General features: G+C 39.1%; 1 protein-coding gene across 2 annotated transcripts; it reads left to right on the plus strand.

Annotated features, from left to right (window-relative positions):
• The first annotated feature begins 3457 nt into the window (after positions 1–3457).
• Positions 3458–14347, plus strand: mtmr2 (myotubularin related protein 2). Of its 2 annotated transcripts, XM_041232535.1 has the most exons (15): positions 3458–3713; positions 5574–5670; positions 6379–6454; positions 6829–6923; positions 7236–7340; positions 7974–8075; positions 8289–8372; positions 8760–8909; positions 9035–9223; positions 9895–10080; positions 10292–10498; positions 10734–10826; positions 11401–11514; positions 11687–11863; positions 12756–14347. In XM_041232535.1, the coding sequence occupies exons 1-15, from the start codon at positions 3634–3636 to the stop codon at positions 12918–12920; spliced, it is 1920 nt and encodes a 639-aa protein (XP_041088469.1). In that variant the 5' UTR covers positions 3458–3633; the 3' UTR covers positions 12921–14347. The 2 variants fall into 2 exon arrangements, with proteins under 2 accessions (XP_041088469.1, XP_041088470.1); XM_041232536.1 differs by lacking the exon at positions 8289–8372.
• The last annotated feature ends 708 nt before the right edge of the window (positions 14348–15055 follow it).

The raw sequence follows: 15055 nt of genomic DNA on the forward strand, positions 1-15055 counted from the left end.
AGGATGCCTTTTTTTTACCTTCTTGGACTGAAAGCTGCTCTAACAGATCACCGAGCTGTGGGTAGGTATCTTGCACTTCTGTCAGCATGTTCCGGAACTTCTGGCAGGTCTCCTCTCCGCGGCCCAGCATAATATCCAGCAACTCTGTCACCCTCTCCGCCGGGTCCTGGGTGGACTTGATCCTCTGGTACTCCAGCTGGGTCAGCAGGTCTTTGGAGTGTGCTTTCTGCAGGATGTAGCTTGAGTCGCTCTGGAACCAGGAAATCAGCTCGCATTTGTGCGACTGAACGAAGGCGCTGGCCTTCGTTTGGCAGTTTTTTGGCAACATCTACTGCGTTGTGGCTAAAAAAAAAAAGAATGTCATCTTAGACTTGGAACAAAGCAACATTGAAGCACCACTATAGCAAGCATATAGCTAGAGGCACCACACTAAAGCACCATGCTGTATCCTGTAATGAAGCTGAACGAGCAGAACACACCCCACCCCAGCAATACCATTATCATTGTTTACTTTTTAAAGTATATTTATTTATTGATATTTGTTTGTTCGAAAATAAGAATTGTAGTCCATTGGATAAGTGAGACTGTTTGAGAGCAGTGCTTGAAGGTCCGCGACTGCAGTTGTTATTAATTTGTGTCATCTCAGCCGTGCTTTATTTGCCGTTCCTTTATTGGGTAATTCTAGAACAGTGCGTAAAACAACGTGAGACCAGAATGCGGTTGTTGTATAATTTATATTTCATTTCAGCCTTCATAGTGAACAGAACTAAGGGAAATGTTTTTAATTATAAGTTGATGTAGTTACATCTTTTTATGTGACATGTACGGTGTTGTTTATTGACCATTCGGAATCTGGGACGGGGTGCACCAAGCAGGCGTAAGTGTTACGACGGCATAAGTGATGGTCGCAAATATTTTTGCGGAGTGCACCAAAGCAGACGTAAGACTTGTTCAGGTCGTAACTGTATGCCTGCTAGGGTGTCGGTGTAAGGCTGGCGTAGACAGGCAAATAACATAGCGGATAGTGGCAGAAAGTTACATTTAAAAGCAAATCAGTTTAGATATTGTAAAATAACATAGCAAAAGCCAAAGATGGGTGGAATAGTACATTGGTTTGATGATCTACAGTACGGCTGTGCAATGCGTCGCGAAAGAATCTTTCGGGACCGACATGTTTAATGATCTTGAGTTATCAGCGCTATCGATTACCAAGGCAGAACCTCCTTAATCTTATAGATAAAATACGGGATGACCTTCAATATATGAACCAAATGAATGCTGCCGTCTTCTTACTAAATATTATTGTCGTGTTAAGAATTTCATTGTTCTCTTTCTATAGAAACAGTAGTGTGCGTATTTTGTGATCTGTATTTTTTTTCCTTGACATTTGTGCTTATAGACTGCGAAGCCAACACTTGAAACAATGGCAATTTCCCATCTGTGCTGCGCCTCGGTCCCAACGCGGTGTTACTACGACCATCGGCGTCAGCAGATACCTCTAATTTTATCCAAGAGATCCTCCCTCTTACTTGTCGAGACGAGTTACCCACACACACACTATAGGGCTTCTGGCTTTCGGTGTTTTCTTCCGACTTTCCGCCTCTCCTTTGCAAATTAATTTCACAATTAACAATTTCTCTGTTTTAATTCATAATAGAGATCCCACACCCACACACAAGGGCACATTTACATAAACACAATGACCAATCACCCGGACCCTTGGTCCCGCGCAAGCAGCAGAATGGCGAAACCGAAAACAAATCACAGCGCAGCCAACACGGGCGCCTCTCTCCTACAGCCGCACTGTGCACATGATACCCACCGGCAGCACGCTTGCACTGCCTAGACACGAAACGCGCTTCCAGTCAGAGTCACACAGGGTGACACACACAAATGACAGGGAAGACAGGACAACAAACACACACCAATACCTAACGCTAACACACCCGATGTCCTCCCTGCGTCAAGTTCCAAGCAGTCCATCTGACCCGCCGTTACAGTATCTTCACAATCACAAACATTTATGCTGTGTCAACGGCTTTAACTCTGTTGTCAGCATGTTTGTAAGTGTAAGCGTAAAGTCATTTAAGACGCACATTTATTGCATACATAACTTCAGTTTGGGGCATCTTGTACATCGGATTATTCACAAGAAAAAAAAAAATATTGTGATTAACCTGATGTATAAAATATCCAAAACACAGTGCGAGGCAATCCACTAACAATCGGAGGGAGGGACCTAGGACCTCTCGCACTAAATCATAGCGCCGATACAGCTGTACGAAAGAGTCGGCTGCTTTGCAAGGAGCGTATTTGGGTTTATCATCTACCAGCCCTGCTACTCTCTCCCTGCCAGCCTCAAGACCGCCTCGGACTTGCTCACCAGGCTACCGTCTGCCGAGTACGTGCTGGGGTACCTGCATCCCACTCTGACAAAAAGGTATCGATCTCGGTTAACGCAGGCAGGCGCATCACACAGGGCGAAGCAATCCACACACAGGCGGGCGCGAACGCGGGACCTCTCGCCCTAAAGCATAGCACCGATACCGCTGTACAGAAGAGCCTGCTCCTTTGCTAAGAGCGTGTATCAGGCTTATGTCTTCAGCCCTGCTGCTTCCAAAAGAATGTGGGTTTAATCTCACTTGTCAAATCGATCCACCAACCATTATCTATAGATTGAAGTCGCCAGGGTCGTTACTATATATATATATATATATATATATATATATATATATATATATATATATATATATATATATATTCCAGCAATGATTGCTTTACTGTAAATCAATATTGTAAACACAAAACTTTACAAAAACAACATCGCCCTGGATAAAGGCGTCTGCTAAGAAATAAATAAATAATAATAATAATAATAATAATAATAATAATAATAATAATACTAACCCGGCAGTAATGATGTGTTCAGTTGATTCCTGTGGTTTGTCTGATAGCTACTGTTTTTTTTGTTTGTTTTTTTTCTGGTGCCACATAAGAACGAAACCACTGTACTTTTTAAACAGGAAATGTGTTTTCAGTCACCTCTTTTTGCATGCCTTACAGATTTCTGGTTTTAGGAGTGAGCACTTCAGGTTTTTTGCACAAGATCAGTTGTTCATACACACATGGCTGTCATCACATTACAATAAAGGAACAAACAAGTTCCCTAATGAAAAAAAAAACAAAGGGAGTCAAATAAAGTAGTTTCCCTTACATTTTCAGAAAAAAAAGTAGAGAGTTAAATAAGACTGTAATAGTGTAATTGAGAATAAAACTGAAAGTAATAGCCTTTTTTGAACATGTGTATTTAGGGGTGAAAGAAAATGTTATTTTTCTGTGTAAAAAAATAAACAAATGTATGCTTGCTTTTTACAAACACCATCCCCGCTTCACGGGTGCATTTGTGACCTCTAGGCAGCGCCACACAGCTGACTGGATGCAAATTAACCCCACCCATGTGTTTTTCTAGCACTCTGGGTAAAGATGTCAGCTTCCTGGTCCTGTTGCAGATTTACTCTATAGTATTTTCATATTCACTACGGGACTATAGTTTCGTGGTTTTGCTTCCAGCGTTATGATTACTCTCATGTCTAGTTTTACGGCAGACACAATATTAAATTAAAACAGATACAGATGGAGAAAAGTGCGAGTAGCGACAGCCTCGGATCCAAACCGTCATCCTCCCGGCAGCCCAGTGTGGACTCTTTATCCAGGTGGGGCTAGTTCAGCATCAAGACGGTAGTCACGTTTTCTGTGTCAATGTCACATTACTCAAGGAAGAAACATAAGTACTGTTATCTGTATGTCTAACTAGAAAATAAAACTGCTAAATTTTATTACAGTAATGCTGCAAAGTAGGTTATTGTTATTAAAATAAGTAATACCATTTTTTTTTTTTTTTTTTTTTTGATGAAGCAGACAAAAATCACAACAGTAGTAAAAATAATAGTTTTTCAATAAATGTTTAGATGTATTCACCAAACACAGTTTTTGTGATTAGCCTCCTCCTAACAGAGATCATTCTAACTGTCAATGCTAGGTCAAACTACATAAGATTACAAATGTTTATTTGGCACAGGCTGGCAGACATCAGATTCTCTACTGTTGCAATATGGAAGTGGTTTGTATTGTAGTTCAGCAGATGTTTGTCGTTCTGTAATCAGTCACAGTTTACGATCTCCGTTAGCTAGTCGTGATTACAGGATCCTTGTGTCACGTCGACCACGGGTGTCAGTGCAGCGCAAAACACGAGTTGCTTCTGCTGTCAGACACTAGACTGAATTACAGTTGCTTCTTGCAGCAGGAGCAGGCATTTTTTCTCTGTTTGAAGGAAACATTTTAAAATCAACTGATGCAATGCACTGAATACATTTACTTTATATGGGGAAAAAAAACCAAACAAACAAAAAAAACCTTGTGGGTTTGAATTGTTTTTGATGTACGTAAGGGGAATTCCTGTAGTGTGGGCCATATTGTTGCCAAATATTACAGTGTTAAAAAGTTATTTGGTGCAGACACCCATCTAGCGATTTAGCCATAATTTAGCATCTTATTCCAACTGCTGATATCTCATAAGTCATATTTGCAGCGTTATTGAAAGTACCCGAAATATATCCATCATTTTGACTTGTAACTTATTATGGCTGCCATATTATGGTCATGTTCATTTTTAGTTTACACGTGATACACACTTAACGCTTCTGTATTCTGTGATTTGCTGGGTCAGGTTTGATTGTATGTGCCATATGTACCATTTTTAGGTTCCTGTTGTATAAGCTTTTAAGTTTTTTGTCTTCATATTTAGTACACATCTGTATTCTTTTCTCAAGCAGGTTCCAGTACTGTCTTTGTCCAGTGACATTGAACCATTTTCCTGCCACATATATATATATATATATATATATATATATATATATATATATATATATATATATATATATATATATATATAAAGCATAAGCACTGGTCGTATATTGTAGCTGTATTCCCAGTGATTCTTTCAGTTCCTTTACCTGAGTTGTCCAGTAAAACAAATGACCATTTTTGTATTGAATGTTGCAGGCTTCCGGTTTGTCCAGCCCTTTTAATGTCTTAATAAAAACCCTTCCAGATATTTGCTGTCAGTGGATCATTTTAACACGAATAAATGGTCAAAATGACATATTTCATGTATATTTAAGAACATTTAAGTGTTTTGCTGCATTCATCCCATTACCTCAGAAATAAGCATTTCACGTTCATTGCACTGCATAAGCTGGTTCATTGTATGGGTAGAGTAACCTCCACACTGACCCTCTATATGCATGTTTCTCATACAGCATTCTGCAATGTATTTGTCTTTTACCTTTTCGATCACTGTGAATTGTGTATGTTGATAAATATCACTAGAAAATGCAATGTGATGCTATATAATAAAATAAACCCTCTTTCACAGATGAGCTGTGTTTATTTATCATGCAAGAATATTTTTTTTATGCAAGAATTCAAGTTAAAGGGTGTGGTTTGTAGCATTATTCCTGATGTTGAATATTATTGGATTGATAGATGGTAACATCATGCTTTGTTCTCCACAGTTCTTCCACATCCCGATCTGATCGATCCAACCACACAAAGCCGGATCCATCATCTGATTCTGTTTCCACATCAACAAACTTCTCACCGGAGCTCAGGGTAGGTTAAGAAGGGCACAGTAAACAACTTCAAAAGTTAAACAAGACACCTCGTTCAATCACCTGTGCTTAGCTTTCAACACAACTCAATGGTCTTGAATAAAAACCAATTCAATTACAAATTCATTTTCATGTTTAGCTTCAGAATCCTAGCTCATCAGCCATAGTTAATGTACTTTGTAGTAAATGTTTTGCAGAGACGCTCCTTTACTTTCTAATACAGACTTGACTGAAATTCAGTTACGCTCGCCTCCACATTGTACTGTAGCATTCTTCCTCCAGACACATAGCCTACATCTTAGTGATTTTACCCTGGTGTTTGTCTCTCGGGCCTGGCTATTTATTAGCTTTGATTGCCGTGAGATTTTCAATACTGAGATGTGTCACGTTCTCAGTGATTTGGCTTAATTGTATTTTCATGTTCTCGAAGGTCTCCAAATATACTTGTTCTGTTGCATGTCTTTGTGTTTTTATATGCCGTTAGCCAATCACTTCTGCTAACACAATATTACTCATGTACTATGTATGTTTGGGGTTGTATTATCTGTAACACAGAAAGTGAAAACTTAACCACCTGATTCAAAGCTATATTAGAAAATACAATAAAAAAGAATCGACGAAAACATCTTAATCTGACTTCAATTTTTGCTTTAGCCTGTTGGTGCAAAGCATGCAAGTTTTTTGTGACTGCTTTTATTCCAATGTTTAGGTGCTAAGAGATGCTAATAAATTGGCTCAGTTGGAAGAACCACGCTTGCTACCAAAGGAATCGATACAGGACATGGGTAAGCCCACTCTTACTCTTAGCTGTACCAGCTGTACCATTTAACCCCATTGCCCCTCACCATTTTTACAAGCAGTACAATATGAGTTATATACAAAGCATCTCCCACATCAGGTTTTCTGACAGTGGTATAATACTTTAATGGGGGCATTATCGGAAGACAGATTTCCAGTGCAGGGGTATGGGAAACAGGAAACATTTACAGCATTGTTTTTTGTTTAAATGTCAGGGTTTAACTTCTGTCTCCCTTCTGAATTTCTATTATGAAATATAGGGGGTAATGTGTACCTTGATATTTGTGCTTGACATACTGATGTCAATAAGCTATTTGATGTATAAACATAATTTTTATGTGTAAAAATCATCACTTTGCAGCCAAAGATGTTACTTATGTCTGTCCATTCATTGGTGACATAAGAGGGACCTTGACTGTTACAAACTACAGACTGTTTTTCAAATGCATGGACAAGGTAAGCTCATGCTTCCTTTTTTATGAGAAGTTTTAAAAATTACACAACATAGTTTAAAAAACGAAGATACAAAGGTCTGGTATCTCGAAAGCCTGTGCATACATGTTTGAGATAGGTTATGCAAATCTTCAGTTGTATTCCAAAGCTAACAAACGGTGCACAGTGCACTTTCTCAGAAGTGCTTTTTACAGACACCGTGTGAGGTTACAGCTGTCAATCGGCATGCAAACTCTTCATTTTTCTCTTTCTCTTCTGGTTATCAATTGCTTGATGTAATACACATGTTTATATGACTGCCTGTTTGTGACTCAGGATCCAGCATTTGTTCTTGACATTCCACTGGGGGTGATCAGTCGAATTGAGAAGATTGGGGGAGCTTCAAGCCGTGGGGAGGTTTCTTATGGGCTGGTCTGTAAAGTAAGTGGAGATGACTGCTGTGCCCAGCTTAGAGTCTGCTTGCAAACACCCCTTTCACGGGGCTCCGCGTGGAGTGCAGGATGTGCCCTGTAGCCTGGAGATCGCAGGTTCGAATCCAGGCTATGTCATTGCTGACCATGAACCGGGGTTCCTAGGGGGCGGTGCACAATTGGTGAAGCGCCACCCTGGTAGAGAGGACTTAGGTCGGCAGGGGAATCCACAGTTCACCGAACTCCAGCGACCACTCTAGCTGTTAGGACGCCTGCAGGTCTGCAGTGGAGCCATTCAGATCTGTGTTGTTCTCCGGCACTATAGGTCTGGTGGCTTCGCTGTGGATCCGCAGTGTGAAAAATGATGGATTGGCAGGAGCACATTTTGAGTCGCAGCGTTGAACCGGGAAAAAAATAATAATTGGGCATTCCAAATTGGAGAGAAAACTGGTGTAAAAAAAAAAAAAAAAAAAAAAAGACCTCTTTCATTACAGACTTAGTGCAATCCAGATCAAGTGTACCAAATTATCGGTGCAATTTGTATAGCATTCTCGCTGTAAGAGTGAAACGTTTTGATAAATGAATCCGATATTCCTGGAAATCAGAAATAATTATTATTTATTTATTTATTTTTACTCTTCAGGACATACGAAACCTGCGGTTTGCTCATAAACAGGAAGGGGACGCCAGGAGATCCATATTTGAGAACCTCATGAAGTTTGCGTTTCCTGTTTCCAACAACCTGGTAATATATGTATTCATTTTGGGGTTTTATCCCTTTTTTTCATCCTAGCTGCCTGACGGAGGGTCTGTGATTTCAATTATTGGGGCTGCTTTAGCTTTGGACTGTCTCTTTAACTTGCTTTTATAGCTAATGTATGATAAGCATTATTTGTAGACAAGTTCAGTATTAATGATTGTTTGTTGCTTATTTTTCCCCTGCTGTTTTTCTTTTAAGCAAATCTTTGCATTTGAATATGGTCAGATTTTCCCTGGTAATGGCTGGAAGGTGTATGACCCCATTGCAGAGTATAAGAGACAGGTAACTATAACCTCCAGTTTTGCTGTAGTTTGACAACCTATTATACACTCGTACATATTATTCACATATACCTATTATACACTCATACGTTCAGTCTGTCATACCTTTTTAACATATTTCAATCAGCTCTATTCGCATTCCTTCCTCTTTTTTCTTCTGCTTGTGGGTATCGAGGTATGACTTCACTACTTTTACTTGCCCCATCTCTGTCGTATTTTTTGTTTATTATTGGTAACACTTATTTTGTTTAAATGTCCTCCTGTTAAAAATAAATAATAAAAACAAACTGTTGAACATGTCCAACACGTATCATGTGTGTAAGACTGGTACAGTATTTACCCTGTGTGTATAAGAGTTGAAGACCATATTTCTGTCTTTCCCTCTTAGGGATTGCTCAATGAAAGCTGGAGAGTAACAAAGATCAATGACCATTATGAACTGTGTGACACCTACCCTGCTGTGCTGGTTGTGCCAGTGAACATTCCTGATGAAGAATTAAAGAAAGTGGCAGCCTTCCGAGCCAAAGGGAGAATCCCAGTGAGTGTGTGTCCTCTTGGTCCTGTGACATCTCAGTGACGTCAGAATGACTGGGTGGGTTATTTCTTCATTTTACTATTGCAGAAACACACTTTTTAAAAACAGATGCCTCCGTTGTTGCCTAGGTGCTGTCATGGATCCACCCAGAGAGTCAGGCCACAGTGACGCGCTGCAGCCAGCCCATGGTGGGGGTAAACGGGAAGCGTTGCAAAGAAGACGAGAAGTACCTGCAGGCTGTCATGGATGCCAACGCCCAGTCACACAAGCTATTCATCTTCGATGCCCGGCCCAGTGTCAATGCTGTTGCCAACAAGGTTTGTGTAAAGATTCTGTCTATGAATAGCACTGGCTTTAACTCGAATCGCAGAATTTGAAATAAATGGGATTTATTTGATAATTATGGAGTATGGAAGAAATTGGAACATTTGATTATGGATGAAACACCAGGCCTCAAATCCGCATGGTTTGAGGGTCCGTCGCCTGTCGTTGGTCGTGGGGTATGAAGAAAGGTTGCAGTTGGGGGAGGTAGTGGGATATGCATTTTGATTGAACAAAAAGAGGGGTAAGTGACAGGTGTCTCCTTTTTTTTTTTTTGGATTGATGAGTGACTTAATGAAAGCTTAAGCCTTGCATTACATATATGTGTCTTGCTCTGCATAATTTTCCTTCAGCTTAAGTCTTTTCTCCTCCTATGTTTTACTGGTTTGAATGAGTCAATGCTTTGTTTCAATGGGCACATTTTATATATGAGATATATATATATATATATATATATATATATATATATATATATATATATATAAAATTACTATTTTAATAGTTACCACTGCACTAAATGTAATTTACAAAACAAATTTTGACCATATTAAAAAGAATGTCGTAAGTCTCTATTTCTCGTTAAAAAAAAGGTCTTTATTGCCCTTGTGTTGCCAGCATTAGGCACATTTCTCCTGTCTGCTTATTCCACTGTCTTGCAACCCCACAGACGAAAGGAGGGGGCTTCGAGAGCGAGGACGCCTACCAGAACGCAGAGCTGGTCTTCCTGGACATACACAACATCCACGTGATGAGGGAGTCCCTGCGCAAACTCAAGGAGGTGGTCTACCCCAACATCGAGGAGTCCCGCTGGCTCTCCAACCTGGAGTCCACACACTGGCTGGAGCACATCAAGGTGAGTACAGGACAAGCTTACCTAGCCAATGTGAAATCCTGAATGTTGGTACCGAGGGTACTTTGACTGTAAGGTAAGGAGATTGTGGTCAGTTCTGGTTGCCTGTCATAGTCATTAACCAATGTCTTTAAATTGCAGTACCAGGATGGTGGATCTCTAGAGGGAGAACCACCTGCTTTTCTTCACCTTTTTCTCTGTGTGTGTGTGTTAGTTGATCCTGGCAGGAGCTCTGCGCATTGCTGATAAGGTGGAGTCTGGGAAGACCTCTGTGGTGGTGCACTGCAGCGACGGTTGGGACCGGACTGCCCAGCTTACCTCCCTGGCCATGCTGATGCTGGATAGTTATTACCGTACTATCCAGGGCTTCCAGGTGCTCATTGAGAAGGAGTGGCTCAGCTTCGGACACCGCTTCCAGCTCGTATGTAACCCTTTGTTGTAGACTCTGCTGCAGGAAAACATCTGTATTAAAGAGCAGTTGTATTTAGAGAAGTTGTTTTTATTTCGTCCCTGGATAGACTGTTGTCTTTTGTGTATTCTCAGTAGCTTTTTAAAAAAATGCTATTCCACCCTTGTTAGTGAGGTTTTAACTACTTCCCCATGTACGTTGCAATGTTTATTTTAAGTTTAAAAATCGCCTGGTTTTTACTCCACAGAGAATTGGCCATGGGGACAAGAATCACACGGATGCAGACAGGTCTCCTGTGTTTTTGCAGTTCATTGACTGTGTGTGGCAGATGACAAGACAGGTATTGGCACTTGGCAAAGACAAATCTTCTGTCTTAGGCGTTTATAACAGTAAATATGTGCTGGCTTGGTAGTTTTTGTATATATATTATATATAATATATATATATATATATATATATATATATATATATATATATCGGTCGATACTCCGCCGAGAAAATATGCTCTCTTATATGTTGCTTTGCCACAAAATAAAATGCATATCATATATCGTTATATATATATATATATATATATATATATATATATATATATATATATATATATATATATATATATATCTGTACTCTTCTCTCGCGGTGGGATGGGATGAGATGCATAGGCAAGTGCCAGTGATTTTTCATGGCTGGCTATGGTCCTGTGTATAATAAATATTATATGCATATATATTTTTGTTTTGTTTGCCAGAGAACTGCTAAGTATACAGTATGTCTTCTATACTAGTTTTTACTTTACCCGTTGTCTGTGTTATTTAGTCCTGCATGACTTAGTGTTTCGTCTATATTGTACACAAACAAATCTTTTAAGATACTAATGTTGATTCTTGCACAATGCAACATTTTTTGTGTTGCAGTTTCCTGCAGCATTTGAGTTCAACGAATACTTTCTGATCACCATATTAGACCACCTGTACAGCTGCTTGTTTGGAACATTCCTTTGTAACAGTGAGCAGCAGCGAGTAAAAGAGGTAAGAGGTTTCCACGTTACCAACCCACTGTTTCTTATGCTGCTGTAATACATAAGTCTGTATTCATTTACCAATTGGGATTGAAATGTTTGTATTGAGAAGTAAGCGGTACATATTTATGGGTCACTCTGTATTTAAGTGGAAAGACTCCACTGTATTTTGTTTTTTTTAGGAACTGCCGAAAAAGACTGTCTCGCTGTGGTCGTACATTAACAGCCAGCTGCAGGAGTTCACCAACCCGCTGTATGTGAACTACTCAAACCATGTTCTGTTCCCAGTGGTGAGCATGCGCCACCTGGAGCTCTGGGTGGGGTACTACATCAGATGGAACCCAAGAATGAGACCACAGGTAAACACTTAGTGTGAGGAAGTATATAAAAAGTATAGCTAAGAATGAGTTTCATGTAGTCATTTTTGTAATGAGGGTTGGGGTCAATTTGTCTTTTCAATTCTAATTTCTTTTTGAAAGCAATTCCCAATTGATATTGTATTGACATGTTGTGGTTTTTCAGCTGCTTACATTTGAAGCCAATTAATTGACTAACAGTCACTTCAATTTTAAGTAATTTGTTGCCACTGTGAGAAGATCAGTTTAACAGAATTGCAGTTTTCATCAGTGATGTGTTTGAATTGATTAAAAGGGCATGGGAATTGGGAGTGGAATTTAAAAAACATGGAATTGACCCCAACCCTCTTTGTGATCTTTATTCTTACCTTTTTTTCCCTCACTATTCTAATGTGTTGCCAATAAAGGCATCATTGTTTCATCAGCATCACAGTGCCTTGAGTAATTTACTCAAACCAAACTGAAACATGATAGAAAGTAAGATGGAACGATGCTATGGAAACCCTATTATTGAAAAGCAGTTGGACTGTAAATGTGTTAAGTACTTTACAAAGCAAGTAAAACAGATCACACTCTGAGTAGCCATCTGCTATCAGGATATTTTAAGGCCAACGTTTATCCCCGGTTTCTTTTAAACTAAATATAAGCAAACAACAAGAAGCACTCCAAAATCCAGTATTGTTCCTTGATGCTTTTTTTCTAATAATGTACAAATCAGCAAGACATTTTAAAGTAATGTTGAGATGAGCCACAATTGCATTTGCCTTCCCGGCAATCTGTTTTTCTCAGACGTGTTTGAAAACCAACTCTTGGGTGTTAACGCTCTGTTGAGACTGCTTTCTCAATATGAAAATGCATTAACTTGGCACACCTACAAATGTTTCTTTGTGTTCAGGAGCCTGTTCACCAGCGCTACAAGGAGCTCCTGGCGAAGAGAGCAGAGCTTCAGAAGAAGGTGGAGGAGCTGCAGCGCGAGGTGACCAGCCGTTCAGCCTCCTCATCTTCTGAGAGAGCTGGCTCGCCAGCACGCTCCATCACCCCCATACAAACCTTCGTCTAAAAAAACAGCCCTCCAGCCTATTTATTAGAAACGCTAGCCAGTTTAGTGCTTAAATTAAAAATATGTAGTATTTACAGCTATTAAATACACCACACTATATTATTGCAGGGCTTACTCGGGCTAGTGCCATTGCGTAGTAAGTAGTGACACCTGCTGGAAGGGGCAGGGACTACAGTGGCAGCAAATGTCTTTCCCTGTGCGCGGAGTCTACCACACTGACTGAAATGTAATTAAGGGTCTAGGAGATTCAAGCAAAACTACCAAACTTAAAAGGACATGTCTCAAAGCCACCTGTTGGATATGTAACACACTGCAGCAGAGGTAATTGCACAAATGAGTCAAATGACAAAACGTGTTTATGGCACCTCTGTATCTGATTGATTGGTGTGAAATGCTGCTAAGTGGCAAACATGACAATAGCTTGAACAGTGTTTGACCGTTTCCCCATTGCGGGTGTACTCACAGAATACATAACAGGCTCGAGAAATATTCATGGTTCCTTGTGTCACCGGCAATATAAGTTTAAGAGCTAGTTATGAGGTAACCTAGTCGTGGCAACATAATGCAAAGGAATTGCCTCATAAAGATGAAGATGCTGAATAGCTGTGGAAGTACAGTAGTACAAATTCATTACTTGTGTTCTTGAGGCATTCTAAATATCTAGTTCCACCAGATTCACTTGAAACACATCAATTTATATAATTTTTGTCTGTATTGCATAATATTTCTAGTTCACATATTTTTGACAAGTATATTAACAGAATGCTTAAAACCAGTACATTTATGTAACAACCTAACAGCTTACATATTGCATCTTTTAACACTACAGAGAAGAAGAAAAAAGCGTGTCAGCCTGTCCTGTGTTAGGGATGGTTCCCAGAAAGCCCTCCACTTTAGCATATACAAAATAAAGGTGTGAATTTTAGGTGTTCCTAGATAGTATTACTGTCAGGATAGCCAAATGTGCCGGTAGCCTACATTGCACTACTTGTAATAATACTAACACTAGCAGAGTTAACAATGATTTATTATAATTAAAACTAAAATCATTAGATTATATCTACTGCGTGTTAGTACTTTTAACATGTTTACCTTGGTTTGAAACGTATTTATTATTTTAATGTTACATATTGAGCTATATTGCAGACCTATGTTACAGCAGTTTCTTTGTAAATGCATATTTATTTTAAAGTAATGCTTAAATATTAATACATATTTAACCTTTAATCTTTCCTGTTGGGAGTGCTCAGTGTTAATTAGTCACTAAATGTTTTGGCCATCTATATGGCCATAAAAGAAAAGACCACAGGAACATTATAAATGTGAGCTAGGTTCTCTGTAATGTTATTTCTTCATGTTTTCTGTATTTATCATGCCATTCCTAACATCAAATATGTTACTTCCATAAATAAAAAAAAAACACTTTAGAATTGTGTGGTTGAGATGGGGTACAGATACAGCTGCAGTATGTAATTCTGCTGATAACACACATTAATACACTGGCTAAAATGTACGCTTTCTGTTCAAATTCACGCCAATGCTGTGATTTTGAGCTGTACACTTCTAAGTGACGTGAGGTGTGAATTTAAATCTTTCTTTAAACAGAAATGTTACTTCCTTTGATTTTGATCGTCATGCACAACAAATTTGTTTCCAGCATATTTTAGAAACTGAAGAGCAATTGTTTTATTATTGGAGATGTGTTTTGCAGCTGTTGTCCGAACTGTCTTTGAATCATTTAAGAGTAAACAGCTCAATACAAATGAATCTGTAAAATTCCCTTAAGTGTGTTAAATGGGTTCTGACCAAACCTTAAACTGGCAACAGGGGAGTTATTTTTTTTTTATTCAGAAACACTCAAGTCTGATTCACAGCGTAGTCATTATTGAACATAAGCCTTTGGAATGTGCTTGATTCTTGTGAAGACGGGCCGATCTGTGTGTGGATTTAGTAATGATAACGCCATAAAATGCATAATTCATTGTTGTTCAGATGGTTGTATCTGGTGTTTTCACGACCAGAGTATTTAGAGTGCTCATGTTTGGAGTCTATTTTAATGATCTTAATTACACCATCCTGCAGTTTTTAAAGATGATCTTCCTCAGTATTATTACTTACTGTATTAATAGTTGTTA

This window comes from Polyodon spathula, chromosome 30 (assembly GCF_017654505.1).
Source record: "Polyodon spathula isolate WHYD16114869_AA chromosome 30, ASM1765450v1, whole genome shotgun sequence".
NCBI classification, from domain to species: domain Eukaryota; kingdom Metazoa; phylum Chordata; class Actinopteri; order Acipenseriformes; family Polyodontidae; genus Polyodon; species Polyodon spathula.